The sequence below is a fragment of the Phacochoerus africanus genome, chromosome 9 (genome assembly GCF_016906955.1).
Source record: "Phacochoerus africanus isolate WHEZ1 chromosome 9, ROS_Pafr_v1, whole genome shotgun sequence".
NCBI lineage: Eukaryota > Metazoa > Chordata > Mammalia > Artiodactyla > Suidae > Phacochoerus > Phacochoerus africanus.
Window position 1 is genome coordinate 45872149 of NC_062552.1, and position 13926 is coordinate 45886074.

The following is a 13926-nucleotide window of genomic DNA, read 5'->3' on the forward strand; positions in this document are numbered from 1 at the left end:
TGCAGCTTGATATTATCAGATAACTTATTTAATGTAATATCTAGATTGGAAAATATTCTCATATTTGCTTTCTAATAGGTACTTCTCAGAATAATCCCAGAAATAGATGTAAATGTGCTGTTTTCCATACATGCTGTTAAAATTGAAATCACAGATACGTGACTAGAATTTAACACATATGAATTATTGCTTTTATTTAATAATACTGGGTACTGCAATAAGAAGTTAAACCTAAATTGTTTCTAAGGCAATGTAATTAGTGACAGTTGGTGAGAATTAGCTCGTGAATAACAATGCAGGAGTATCCTTTAGTACAAATGAGTTTTAGATGTTGATTTATAGTTGCCTAAAGTACATTTTCTTCTAAAATACAATCATTTTAAAAGGAAGAAAAAAATCCTTAGTGATTGGATAAAAGGTTGAAGTCAGTTGAGTTTATTTCTATTTAAAAATGCATTTAGAAAAAAAAAAAAAATGGGAGTTCCCGTCGTGGCGCTAGTGGTTAACAAATCCGACTAGGAACCATGAGATTGCGGGTTCGGTCCCTGCCCTTGCTCAGTGGGTTAACGATCCGGCGTTGCCGTGAGCTGTGGTGTAGTTCGCAGACGCGGCTCGGATCCCGCATTGCTGTGGCTCTGGCGTAGGCCGGTGGCTACAGCTCCGATTGAACCCCTAGCCTGGGAACCTCCATATGCCGCGGGAGCGGCCCAAGAAATAGCAACAACAACAACAACAACAAAAAAGACCAAAAAAAATGCATTTAGATCTGCTTTGCGTACAATAATGTGGGAATCCTGGTAAAATGAGCAATCCACTTTCCTCAGAAAACATTTTTCCATTCATTTCCCATTGCTGGGCGACATCCATAATTGCCATTTAAATTTTTCCTAATATTTACCCTTTATTTTTCACTTTTTTGCTTTTGAGTGTGATAAATGAATGCTGTGAAACCAGGGAGGAAATTCTCTATGTTCTTGCCATGTCCTATAACTTGGCTTGTGCCAGCTTTTTGAGAGAGTTCCTCAATATGAATCATCAACCGTTGCTGTTAGTATCCAAAAACATTGAATATTTCTTAGTGGTCTCCCTTGTTTTGGAAGGGGGTGGCACTACTTGACATAGAGTGCCTCAAGCCTTGCACTTAGAATATTCTGTTCAAGCACTCGCACTGTCCCTCAACATCCATGCATCCTACTTCTAAAATAGCAGTTCTTGAAATGACATGAAATACAGCAGACACACTTGCCAAAGTTAGTGTGTTGCTTCCATGAGAGGTAAGGAGGTACTGGTTTGTCAGGTGGCAGAATGCACTGACATAAAGGAAGAGCTCAAATCCCTTCTGAAAAACAACTTCTGCCACAGGGGATTCTCTCTCATCCCCTACAGAAATGAGGTGACAGCAGCCGGGTTTGCTGTCTGGGATCTAGCCCCACCTGGATCATTCTGTCACCCCCAGGTGACTGCACCTTCTTGCTGTTCACATGGGCACTTCACCCGCTCAGAGACAGACAAGCACGTAAATCTCTATTTTCACCCATCAGTCAAATCCTCTCGAGTCTTATTTTCATGCCTTTCTAATCCAAAAATGTCTGTTTTTCCTTTAACCTTTTGACTCTTAAGATAGCTGCTGTGTAGGGTTTAACTATAGGTTTGTTCTTATTTCTGAATAGCATGTGTCTTTTAATTCCTGGATCCATGTATGCATTCACTCTTGGGTCCTCACACACAAAGCTTTTGTGGCACATTTTAACTACGCATCAGAGTGTCTTCACTTGCCACTTCTTTCGATGTAGCATCGCTATACATCCAGTAACAATGTTACATCGCAAACAGGAGAAAGCAGTAAACAGAGCTAAGGGAAGGAAGGATCTGACTGTCAGTGCAAATGTAAATAGCAGCTGTTCCATTCAAACTGTTTTTAAAACTACCACACGGTGAGAGCTTTGCATAAAATGGGCCAGATCCTCAAGAATCAGGTTTTAGCACAAAATTTGAGGCGTGCTGCCATCCTCCTGTTTGCACTGCTGCATTTCTCCTACTATTGCCCAAACAGTAGAGGAAAAATATATATATGTATATAATATATATCTTTTTCATATATATGAATATTCAATATAATATTCATAAAATGTATGTATATATAATAGTCTTAAATGTTTATTGAAATATTTATTTCTCTTGATTATTGCAATATGAAGATATATCAGTGTACATAACTCTACTTACTGTACAAAAATGACATTCTGAGTCAAGAGTTCACATGAGGAGTTTCCGTCGTGGCTCAGCAGAAACGAATCTGACTAGCATCTATGAGGATGCAGGTTCAATCCTGGCCTCACTCAGTGGGTTAAGGATCTGGTGTTGCTGTGAGCTGTGGTATAGGTCACATATGCATCTCTGATCCTGCATTGCTGTGGCTGTGGTGTAGACTGGCAGCTGCAGCTCTGATTTAACCCCTAGCCTGGGAACCTCCATATGCTGTGGGTGCGGCCCTAAAAAGACAAAAAAAAAAAAAAAAGAGTTCATATGAGTTTATCCTTTGGTCAGGTGCTATAACCACTCTTCGATGGGTCAAAATTTAAGACTTTTTACCTCCAATTTGAAATTTTTTTCCCTTTTCTCACTTTCTCAGCAAGACTAACCATCATACATGGCATCACCAACGGCTCTTTGAAAAAAAAAAGTCAGAGTTCCCGTCGTGGCACAGTGGTTAACGAATCCAACTAGGAACCATGAGGTTGCTGGTTTGGTCCCTGGCCTTGCTCAGTGGATTAAGGATCCGGCGTTGCCGTGAGCTGTAGCATAGGTTGCAGACGCGGCTTGGATCCTATGTTGCTGTGGCTCTGGTGTAGGCCGGCGGCTACAGCTCCGATTCGACCCCCTAGCCTGGGAACCTCCATATGCCCATGGGAGCGGCCCTAGAAAAGACACACACACACACACAAAAAGTCTTTATGCCATTTCTTCTGCCAAATAAGCACACTTTTTCTTTCCTAATTGGTTAGCATGATGAGCTGCTGGTAATGAGTGCTTTAAAAATTTTGCCTGAAGGGGGAGGGGAGAAAGAGTAGGATGGACTGGGAGTTTGGGGTTAGTGGATGCAAACTGTTACATTTAGAATGGATAAACAATGAGGTCCTGCTGTACAGCACAAGGAACTACATCCAATCGCCTGGGAGAGACCATGATGGAAAATAATATTTTAAAAAAGAATAAAGTATATATATGTGTGTGTGTGTGTGTGTGTGTATGACTGAGTGAATCACTTTGCTATACAGCAGAAATTAGCACAGCATTGTAAATCAACTATACATTAATTTTAAAAACTATTGCTTGTACATTCAAGCTTTATCCCAAACTGTGACCGTCCAGTAATTAGCACTACCCAGACTAATGGATATAGAGAACCTTTTCATCCAGTTTTATCATCCTTCTGTTTAAAATGGAGGAAAAACTATGTGTTCTACCACATGAATATTAAAATCTTAACTCAAGTTTTGCTGCAGCTTTGAAACAAGCTGGGAGGAGAATCATGATCAGATAGTTCACAAAACATCTGACCTGGAGTTTTCATTAGGGCTCAGCGGTAATGAACCCAGACTAGTATCCATGAGGACATGGGTTAGATCCCTGACTTCGTTCAGTGGGTTAGGGATCCAGTGTTGCCATGAGCTGTGGTGTAGGTCGCAGATGCAGCTTGGATCCTGCGTTGCTGTGGCTACAGCTCTGATTTGACCCCCAGCCTAGAAACTTCCACATGTTGGGGATGTGGCCCTAAAAAAAAAAAAAAAGAAAAAAGAAAAAAAAACACATTATCTGATCTAATACATTTACCACATTGTCATTTTTATATTAAACTATATTCTTCTAAGGCCTAGAACGGGGCTTCTCACTCTTGGGGAATGAAAAAGCTGTTAAAGACTCGGGGAATGGATGAAAAAGATGAATTAGGACCTTAGTGTTTCATAGTAACATAAATAGAAATTAAACACTTGTATAAATGCAAGAGTCTAATTTTGATGCTTGGTTAATATTTGTACACATTGAAACTTCAAGTCAAGAATATTAACTAGTAGATGCATAGTTACAGTGGAGCTTTCCACAGCCTAAATGTGCCTTTTTGTCAAATAAACAAGGACGAGAACCCTACCAGTTCCTACTAGCTCAGTGGACATAAATCGTATAAATAAATCATCATTAAGGGTTTCTTAGTCTTATGTCTTCTCCTTCTTCTTCTTCTTCGCCTTCTTAGCTGTGCCTGCAGCATTCGGAAGCTCCTGGGCCAAGGATTGAACCCAGCACAACAGTGACAACACTGAATCTGTAATCCCTAGGCCACCAGGGAACTCCTCCTTCTTATTACATATCTGGGAAAACCTTTGAGATAAAAGCTTTTAGGAAAAGGAAACTATAAACAAATATTGAACTTCATTAGTTACTTTTCTTTCCTTAGGATTTTTAGTTCTAAAAAAGGCAAGGTAGTCAAGAAAAATTTAAGGGAAAAACTCTCAGGGTTATATTTTTTCAGCTCTATACTATCCTAAAATGTTTTCCTATTTTCTATTGTTGATAATTTTTGGTCATTTTTTATAACTATGAGTTTCCTAATCTGAAAGATTAATATTTTTTTTCTAGAGAAAAAATAGTGTCTTTACTAGGGGCAAGTTTTATTGATGGTCACTAGCCTATTTTGTATATTTATCTATAAACTTTTTCTCTATAATAATATTAACCATTTTTATTTCTTCCTGGTATTAATTCATCAACTACTCTGTTATTCTATGAATATAAAGCATTACTTTGGCCAATCACCAAACAAATGTCCTGTGGTTTGGTCATCAAGCCTGACTAATTTTTAATTACTTCATGGCAAAATTTGATTGACGATGTGGGTGTTGGGTCACCTTTCCATGAGTACCACCTTCTCCACCTTTGAACTTGTGTAACACATTTTATTTCTAACATTCCCTTTACAGTTGTAATACAGCAGCTTGTGTCATATATCAACGTAATGTCAATAGACACGTACAGATTAGGGATAAGGCTTATATTGATGCAATATAAATTCTAAGGTGCTACTAGCTCAGTGGACATAAATCACTTGCTTGGGGCTACCATTATAGATGTGTTTATCACTTTCCTAGAAACAGGGACCATCTTTGGGGCCCTTTTGTATTTCCTTCTACTCTTCCCTAGCACTGTGCCTCGAACAACATCTGTACTTAATATACACGTAGTGAGAGCTTGCATTTCTAAAGTTTTCCTGGTCAAGGAAGATGTGGCTTGATTGAGCTTGAAAAATACTGTTGTTTTCCAAACTGAAGTCCATGGCCAAATCTTACTTTGCCAGTAAGTCATTTTTACCTTATTTCTTAAAAGTTTACGTGGGCTTGGGAGTTTCCATCGTGGCACAGCAGAAATGAATTCAACTAGGAACCATGAGGTTGTGGGTTCAATCCCCGGCCTCATTCAGTGGGTTAAGGATCTGGCATTGCCCTGAGCTGTGGTGTATGCGACTCGGATCCTGCATTGCTATGGCTGTGGCATAGGCCGGCGGCTACAGCTCCAATTTGACCCCTAGCCTGGGAACCTCCATATGCCATAGGTACGGCCCTAAAAATTCCAAAAAAAATAATAAAAATTTACTTGGGCTTCAGATTTTCTGAAAGAACAAAAGTTAGTCATTATATTGGATTTAAGAAGCACTGGATTTTTTATGATATACATAAGAAGCATTGTACATAGTGCTCAAAGGTCCAGAGGCCCTCCATAAAGCCTGATGATGCTAGGACTCTAACTATGCAATAGAGTCTCTTTAGCAACATAATGTTATGAAATTGATATAGTGCAATTATGCCCTTTTCCAAAGTGTTCCATCTTCTTTGAAAAATTATTTGAACCTTTTGCCAGTGTTTTGATTGGTCTCGTGGAAAAGAGATCTGAATATTTTGGATATATTGAGATGAGGTTGTAGGTTGGGCGGCAACAAAATGTCCATGGAGCTTTTTCCCCAGGGCGTTAATGTGTAGCATCTCAGATGTCGGTCTGGTCTCCCCAGAACCTCAAGGGGAGTCAAAACTCCTAGACTGTGGTTCTGGTTCCTCCCACCCCACCCACCCCAAGTTTCCACATTTTCATGCCTGGTAAGTTTCTCCACATTCCCCACCCCACTCGACCCCACCCCCAAAGTTCCATTCCCTTGGATTGTTTGGAGTGAGTAGGAGAAATGATCCATCTGACCACAGCCAGGAAGGAGGCCTGAAGAAATAGGTGTTTCTCTTGTTGAGCTTGGACATTAGCAAGAAACTGACTTTTATTGTCTGCCAACAGGGGAGGCTTTGCACTTGGCTCGAGATTTTGGCTACACTTGTGAAACAGAGTTTCCAGCCAAAGCAGTAGGAGAGCATCTTGCCAGACAACATATGGAACAGAAAGAACAGACAGCAAGAAAAAAGATGATCCTAGCCACCAAGTAAGCTGAATGATGGGGAAGCCTCTATGTACCTTTATCCTGTTTTTACATTTCTTTTGAATGAGAGAAAACAGTCTAGAAAGCACTCATTTTATAAAACCAGGGGATCTCACACACTAGCAGCTAGATGTGCTAAAGAAGGACCACCCCCAATATTGAGCCCATTGCGAGATTTGCAAACTGTGTTCATGATGGAGCTACCTTGGACACTGACGAAAGTTCTAGAAAACTTCTTCAGAATACCAGGAACATGCATGGAGTTTTCCCATGGTGTAGCGGGTTAAGGATCCAGCATCATCACTGCTGTGGCTCGGGTTTTTTTTGTTTGTTTCTTATTTTTTCTTTTTATGGCTTTGCCTGCAGGATATGGAAGTTCCCAGGCTAGGGGTTGAATTGGAGCCACACCTACAAGCCTACACCTCAGCTATGGCAACACCAGATCCAAGCCTCATCTGTGACCTATGCCGCAGCTTGCAGCAATGCTGGATCCTTAACGCATTGAGCAAGGCCAGGGATTGAACTTGCATCCTCACAGAAACAAGTGGGGTTCTTAACCCACTGAGCCACAGTAGGAACTCCTGTGGCTGGAGTTTGATCCCTGGCCTGGGAGCTTCTGCATGCCCGTGGGCACGGCCAAAAAAAGCCAAAAACCAAAACAACAATAACAACCAAACAAAAAAAGAATAACAGGAACTAGTAGGAAAAAAAACATGTTCATGAGATACAGATTGTAGGCAAATAGGCTGGTTGGCTTCTATGTAATTTGGTCTTAGTCACTCACTGTGCCTTAATAAATGAGGATAAAGATCTTAAAACACTAAAATAAATAAATAAATGATAAATAAATAAAAGATAAAAATAAATAAATAAATAAATGATAAAATACATAAATAAATAAATGATAAAGATCTTAAAACACTAAAATAAATAAAATAAATAAATGAGGATAAAGATCTTAAAAGTGTTTGCGGAATGTGACAAAAATAAAGATATTTGCCGACTGTTGAATGTTAAGCAACAACTGAATTCACTCCAATTATCTTATTTTATGTAAGACTAAATCGGCCATAAACATCTGGACATTAGGAGACAGACTCAATGCTTTGTCTTTGTGATTATATATAGTCATTCCATCTTTTTATTAGATGATGTGAAATAAGAATTAAAGAATCAGAGGCTTTGAGGTCATCGTAAACATACTCAATACAAGCAGTCATCAATACACATAAATTAAGAGATGTGTAGGAGTAACATGTCTTTCTGTAACAAATGAAAGGATCCAACGTGTATTCCGTGTAGTTTCTAATTTTCCCAGTGGTAAAACATTGGCCCTTTTCAATGAAAATACTCAGAGCTGAAATTAGGTAGCCTACATGGTTATTCATTACACTCTAATCAGTTCACCTTTGTTCAAAAGACTGTGACAGTTGTATCAAAATACATACAATATTCAAAATTCCTTAGATGAGAGATCCCCTTGCTGAACTGCATCCAACTGCATCGGCACGTTGGCTTACGTATGTCTTTTTCACCTCTGTGAATAATAGATGCGGTTGTATTTAATTATATTACCAACCATACAGTTGTATGAAGGGCTCACTAATTAAGTGCCATTAGGTTCCTAATTCTTCTTTATTCCTAATGCTTTTTGATTAACCAGATATTTTGATGTAATTAGGCCATTATTTAAGAGGAAGAATAGAAACTAGTTTGACAGTTTTTGAAATCAAAACAGTACCATCAGATTTGATTTCTGAAACATGCATGTATACCTCTTCTCTGAATTTAAAACTACCTATGATTAACACTTGAACTACATTGGATTAAAACAGAATAGTTAGCAAGTTTTAACTGTTACCATAACATTAATAGTCAAAAAGAGAAAGAGAACTTTAAATTCAGACATCAGCTAAAATATGCTGTCCTTAAGGATGATGACGTAAGTGATAAAGTTAGAATTTATGATTCATCAAAGTTCATCTTGTGTTACATAATTCATATTGTGACATTTTGTTTGGAGGAATGAGAGTATTTCTTATTGAAACTTCACAAATAAAAATGTAAATAAGAATGAAACTAAGCATAAAAATAATAACTCCGTAACTGTCATAATGAGATGATGATGATACTTGCCTTAGGGAAATCTACAAAATTGTCATCTGTTTTTAAATCCGGAGGCTGTCCTAAGTGAGTTAAGCAGAAGAATCAACTATCAAAGATTGAAAATACTGAAACTTCTTCTGATACAGTTTCGTGTGTGGTATAGTTGAATTGTTTAGCATAAGTTAAATTTTTCCACACTTGCCTTTTCCTTATTTCTTCCTCAACTTTGTTTGCTGTAACTTTCTCTATTTTTTATATAGTAAGGGAGTTGATTTTCCAACTCATAACTTAATTTAGTCAGTTATCAAAAAAAATCCCCACGTTCTAACATAAGAACTACAGTGACATTTCAACCTTCATTTTATTTTTTTATATATTTTATTCGGATAGAAAATTGAAAGACTAGATTTATTTATTTATTTACTTACTTACTTACTTACGGCTGTGCTTGACACATGTGGAGGTTCTCAGATCAGGGATCAATCCCAAACTACAGCAGTACATCAGTGCCCCAGCAGCGGCAACACCAGAACCTTAACCCACTGAGCCACGGGGAAACTCCAAAAGACTAGTCTTTAAACACCTCCAGTATTCCTTTGTAATACCCATTGTATTGACCTACCACATAATAATTCATATTGCTAGTCTGAAAAATTTTATCGAGTCTATATTTTAAAATTCAGTCATGTTATAAAAACAAAGATATCAATATATCTAACTATTAAATAACATGAAGCAACAGATAATGATATCCTGCCAAATGACATCAACACTTAAAGTTGCTACTAGTTAATTAAAATTAGGCAATGCAGGAGTTCCCACTGTAGCTCAGCAAGTTACAAACCTGACTAGTATCCGTGAGGATGTGAGTTTGATCCCTGGCCTTGCTCAGTGGATAAATGATCTGGCATTGCCATGAGCTGTAGTGTAAGTCGTAGATGTGGCTCAGATCTTGTGTAGCTGTGGCTGTGGCATCAGCCGGCAGTTGCAGCTCTAATTCGACCCCTAGCCTACAAACTTCCCTATGCTGCAGGGACTTCCCTATGCTGTAGGGAAACTTCCCTATGCTAAAACACAAAGGAACAAAAAAAGGGCAGTGCATCTTCAAGTCAGCCAACTAAGTCTAACTCAGAACAGAAATAGTGAGAAGCTCAGATCAAATATTCTCAATGGACATACATCATGCAGTTGTTAACATGTGTTTAGGTACTATATCTGAGACTCAACCAACACATCAGCATGGGCATATGGAGGGTCCTGGTCGATTTAGAGGAGATAAGGACTTAACTGTTTGTCTCTTGTTTGTTTCTTCCTCTCCCTCTGATCCTCTTTGACTTTCACTTGTGTTCAAAATGAATAAGGCAAATTCTGTGAAATGACACAAAATTTGAACATGGCATTAAACCTGAGGCTAATTGCTCCAAAAAAAAAAGTCGCAAATGATCTCCGGAAGAATTTGATAAATTTGGGGTACCTAATAATAAATAAGAATCCACTGTTTTTAACTCAATGACACATTATTTGTGCTTTAGGACACTTTGTCACTTTGTGGTAATATTTTTGTTCATGACACAAATGCTTTTTTTTGCTTTGTTTTGTTTGCTTTTTTTGTCTTTTTGCCATTTCTTGGGCCGCTCCTGCGGCATATGGAGGTTCCCAGGCTAGGGGTCGAATCGGAGCTGTAGCTGCCAGCTTACACCAGAGCCACAGCAACGTGGGATCCAAGCCGTGTCTACTACCTACACCACAGCTCATGGCAACACCTTAACCCACTGAGCAATGCCAGGGATTGAACCCGCAACCTCATGGTTCGTAGTCGGATTCGTTTCCACTGAGCCACGGCGGGAACTCCATGACACAAATGCTTTGGAGAGGAATTAGGAATTAGGAATTAGGAATTGATCCATGGATGGACATTCACCTGACCTTTCTGTACTTGTTTTTGGCTCCATAGATAATTGTAGTCAGGGCTACATTATTGCATTTTGCGATTGTCCATTGTAAGTCCAGACAAAAAAACCTAGTCATTAGTCACTGTCACATTATCCCTTGAGTATATGCTGTGGTTTCACTTAGCTGATGGATTCTTTTGAGCAATTCCTCCTGGGCAGTCCTAGACTGCACTCTTCAGCTTTTGTGTTAATTCACTGTTCTGTTGTTTAAAAAAAATACTGTTTCTTTATATTTTTGTTTCTTCAGATTTATATCTTTTGTACTACATATTACAGGGCTTTGTTATCCTATAATCCTGTAGTAATTAAAACTGAAACTAATAATCAGAAATCATTTTTTTTTTTGTCTTTTGTCTTTTTAGGGCTGCACCCGCAGCATATGGAGGTTCCGAAGCTAGGGGTCCAATTGGAGCTGTAGCTGGCAGCCTACACCACAGCTACAGCAACGCTGGATCCTTAACCCACTGAGTGAGGCCAGGGATCGAACCGGCGTTCTCATGGGTAATAGTCGGGTTCCTTAACCACTGAGCCAGGACGGGGACTCCCATAATCATTTAAATTAAGAAAAGCAGCAGAAAAATGCCCTTACTGATAACTTTTTTTTTTTTGCAAGAAACTACCATATGTTGAGCATAACATAATCATTTTTATGAGACTATTAGGCTGAATTGTGGGTAAGTGATTATCTACCTCAAATATTAAAATATAAATTTAGTCTGTAAGAGTCTGAGTTACAAGGAAATATTGGGAAAAGGGAATTCCCAAAGCCTGCTTGAATCATGGCTCTGAAATAAGCCGATAACTTGATTTGAACTTATTTACAGATATGATATCCCCCCTAAAAATCACATTTTAATTTTAGTTTAATCTTATTTTATTTTGGCCACACCATGGCATGGGGAAGTTGTAGGACAGGGATTGTACCTGCACCAGAGCAGTGACCCAAGCCACAGCAGTAACGACACTGGGTCCTTAAGCCACTGAGCCATCAGGGAACGCCACACTTTAATTTTTTTAAAATGATTTATAAATTGTGATCCTTTCATACAGACTTTCCTTATGCAGAGGTTAATCTACAAATATTCGCCTTAAAAATGAACATTGGTTTTGTTAATACTCATAGACTTTTTCATCTGAAATGTTTTGTGATCATACTAGAGTACTAACGAGCATAGTTGCCATTGTGAACCTCATCTGTATATTGCAGTACCTCAGAAGTTGCTTTATGAAATTTTTTTTTTGTCTTTTTTAGAGTTGCACCCACGGCATAGGGAAGTTCCCAGGCTAGGGGTTGAATCAGAGCTGCAGCTGCTGGCCTATGCCACAGCCGAAGCAATGCCAGATCTGAGACGTGTCTGCGACCTACACCACACCTCATGGCAACGGTGGATCCTTAACCCACTGAGCAAGGCCAGGGATTGAACCTACATCCTCATGGATACTGCTGAGCCACAGTGGGAACTATGATTTATGAAAGTTTGTATAGCCGTCTTTTTAAAAGAGAAAACAAGCCTTTGGTAAAATATCATGGAATGAAATTAAAGCCCCCCTTCAAGAGTTCAAGTTTAATTTTGAATCTTTTATTTTAGACAAATTTGTAAAGAATTTCAAGACCTCTTAAGCCAAGATAGATCACCACTGGGATCCTCCAGACCTACTCCAATTCTAGACCTTGACATCCAGAGACACTTAACACATTTCAGGTAAGACTCATTTTCCAGTTTGTTCAGACTGTCTTTTAAATTGTTAAAACCCACCTTTACTAACCCAGACGTTTATATTCCTATCACAGTTCCAGTCAGAGATAACACATATATGTATATGGTTATTGCCTGAATTTTTTTTGAAATTCCAAGCATCTAAGGTCAAATTGTCAAGATGACTAATGCATGAAGCACTTTGGATCAGAAAATTTAATATCTTTTTGTGATTTTCAAGAACTTGTGGCTTTGAAAGTGAGCACTATTCTTTCAAATAATAGTACTTTTAGGTCAGGATTCTGAAATCTTTTAAACAGTTCTTCATCTTGATTAGATGTAAATTGTTGAACACACTGATGGTATGATAGAAATTAATGGAATATCATAGACTGATTTTCCAGGAGTATATTAATGATTTCTTCGTAGTTAGAAACTGCACATAGTACTTAAGTTAGACCATATAAGCATATCTTAAAGAACCCAGAAAGTATTATTGAAAGCATATTTGAACTTTCATTTTTTGGAGGTGCTTTGGAAGACAAGAGACAATTTTTCGTGGTTAATTTATGCCCTGGATGCAGTGGGGAAAAGAATGTGATAATTTTTCAGGTGCCTTCCAATTGGAAAACTCTAGACTTCTATGCCTACATGATATTTCTCATCAATACAAATATTTATCCTCTTTTTATTATTATCACTTAGTTTAAAAAACAATAGTAAGACTAATACATGTTAAATTTGTTAATGTTTTTAAATACCTGTCAATGATTATGCTTTTGAGGAGGAGTATACAAAATAATGAATAGTTAAGTAAGTTGGAATTTATTTGCAACATCAGAAACTTTTAAAGAGAATATTTAATTTTTCATTATGTCACAGTACTCCTCAAATATATTAGACACATCTCTGAACAATAATAAAAAATAAATCTTTAAGATTTATCATCTAAAAATGCACCACGTGTAGGATATGTTCCCAGTTTTCTCCTACCATTCAGTTGGGTTAGTGATGGTGAGTGTACTAAAACTGGGAGTAAATACAAAGCCCAGAGGTTAAGAGCAAAAGGTTTTGGACTCAAAATCCAGACCCCTTATACCTTTGAATGGGGTTGTTTGTAGTAACATAAGCATTCTTCTCTAGCTTCTCTTTCCCTCACTTAAAATGGAACAAGCACCCCTCTGTTATATGGTTGTAGTGAGCTAACATGAGAAAATGAATCAAGAGTAAGTGCTCAATAAATGGTGGCTAGTTTACTGCACCACTGATCCAAGTTTAAAAAGGTATGAATTAGGGGGTTCCAATTGTGGCTCAGCACAAACAAATTGACTAGTATCCTTGAGGATTCGGGTTGTATCCCTGGCCTCGCTCAGTGGGTCAAGGATCTGGCATTGCCGTGAGCTGTGGTATAGGTCAAAGATACAACTTGGATCCCACATTGCTGTGGTTGTGGTGTAGGCCAGCAGCTATAGCTCTGATTCGACCCCTAGCCAGGGAAATTCTATATGCCTCGGGTATGGCCCTGAAAAGCAAAAAAAAAATTATTATCTAGAGTTCTCACTGTGGTTCAGTGGTAATGAATCCAGCCAGCATTCATGATGATGTGGGTTCAACCCCTGGCCCCACTCGCTGGGTTAAGTATCCAGCATTGCCATGGCCGTGGCATATGGTGGAGCTACAGCTCCCATTCTACCCCTAGCCT

General features: G+C 38.5%; 1 protein-coding gene across 1 annotated transcript in view; it reads left to right on the forward strand.

Annotated features, from left to right (window-relative positions):
- TFAP2D (transcription factor AP-2 delta) overlaps nt 1–13926 on the forward strand; it is a 61698-nt gene that overhangs the window by 29331 nt on the left and 18441 nt on the right. The window contains exons 6-7 of the mRNA XM_047796622.1: nt 6331–6472; nt 12117–12230. Of these exons, the coding sequence (XP_047652578.1) occupies nt 6331–6472; nt 12117–12230 (256 nt within the window). The remainder of the gene's footprint in view (nt 1–6330; nt 6473–12116; nt 12231–13926) is intronic.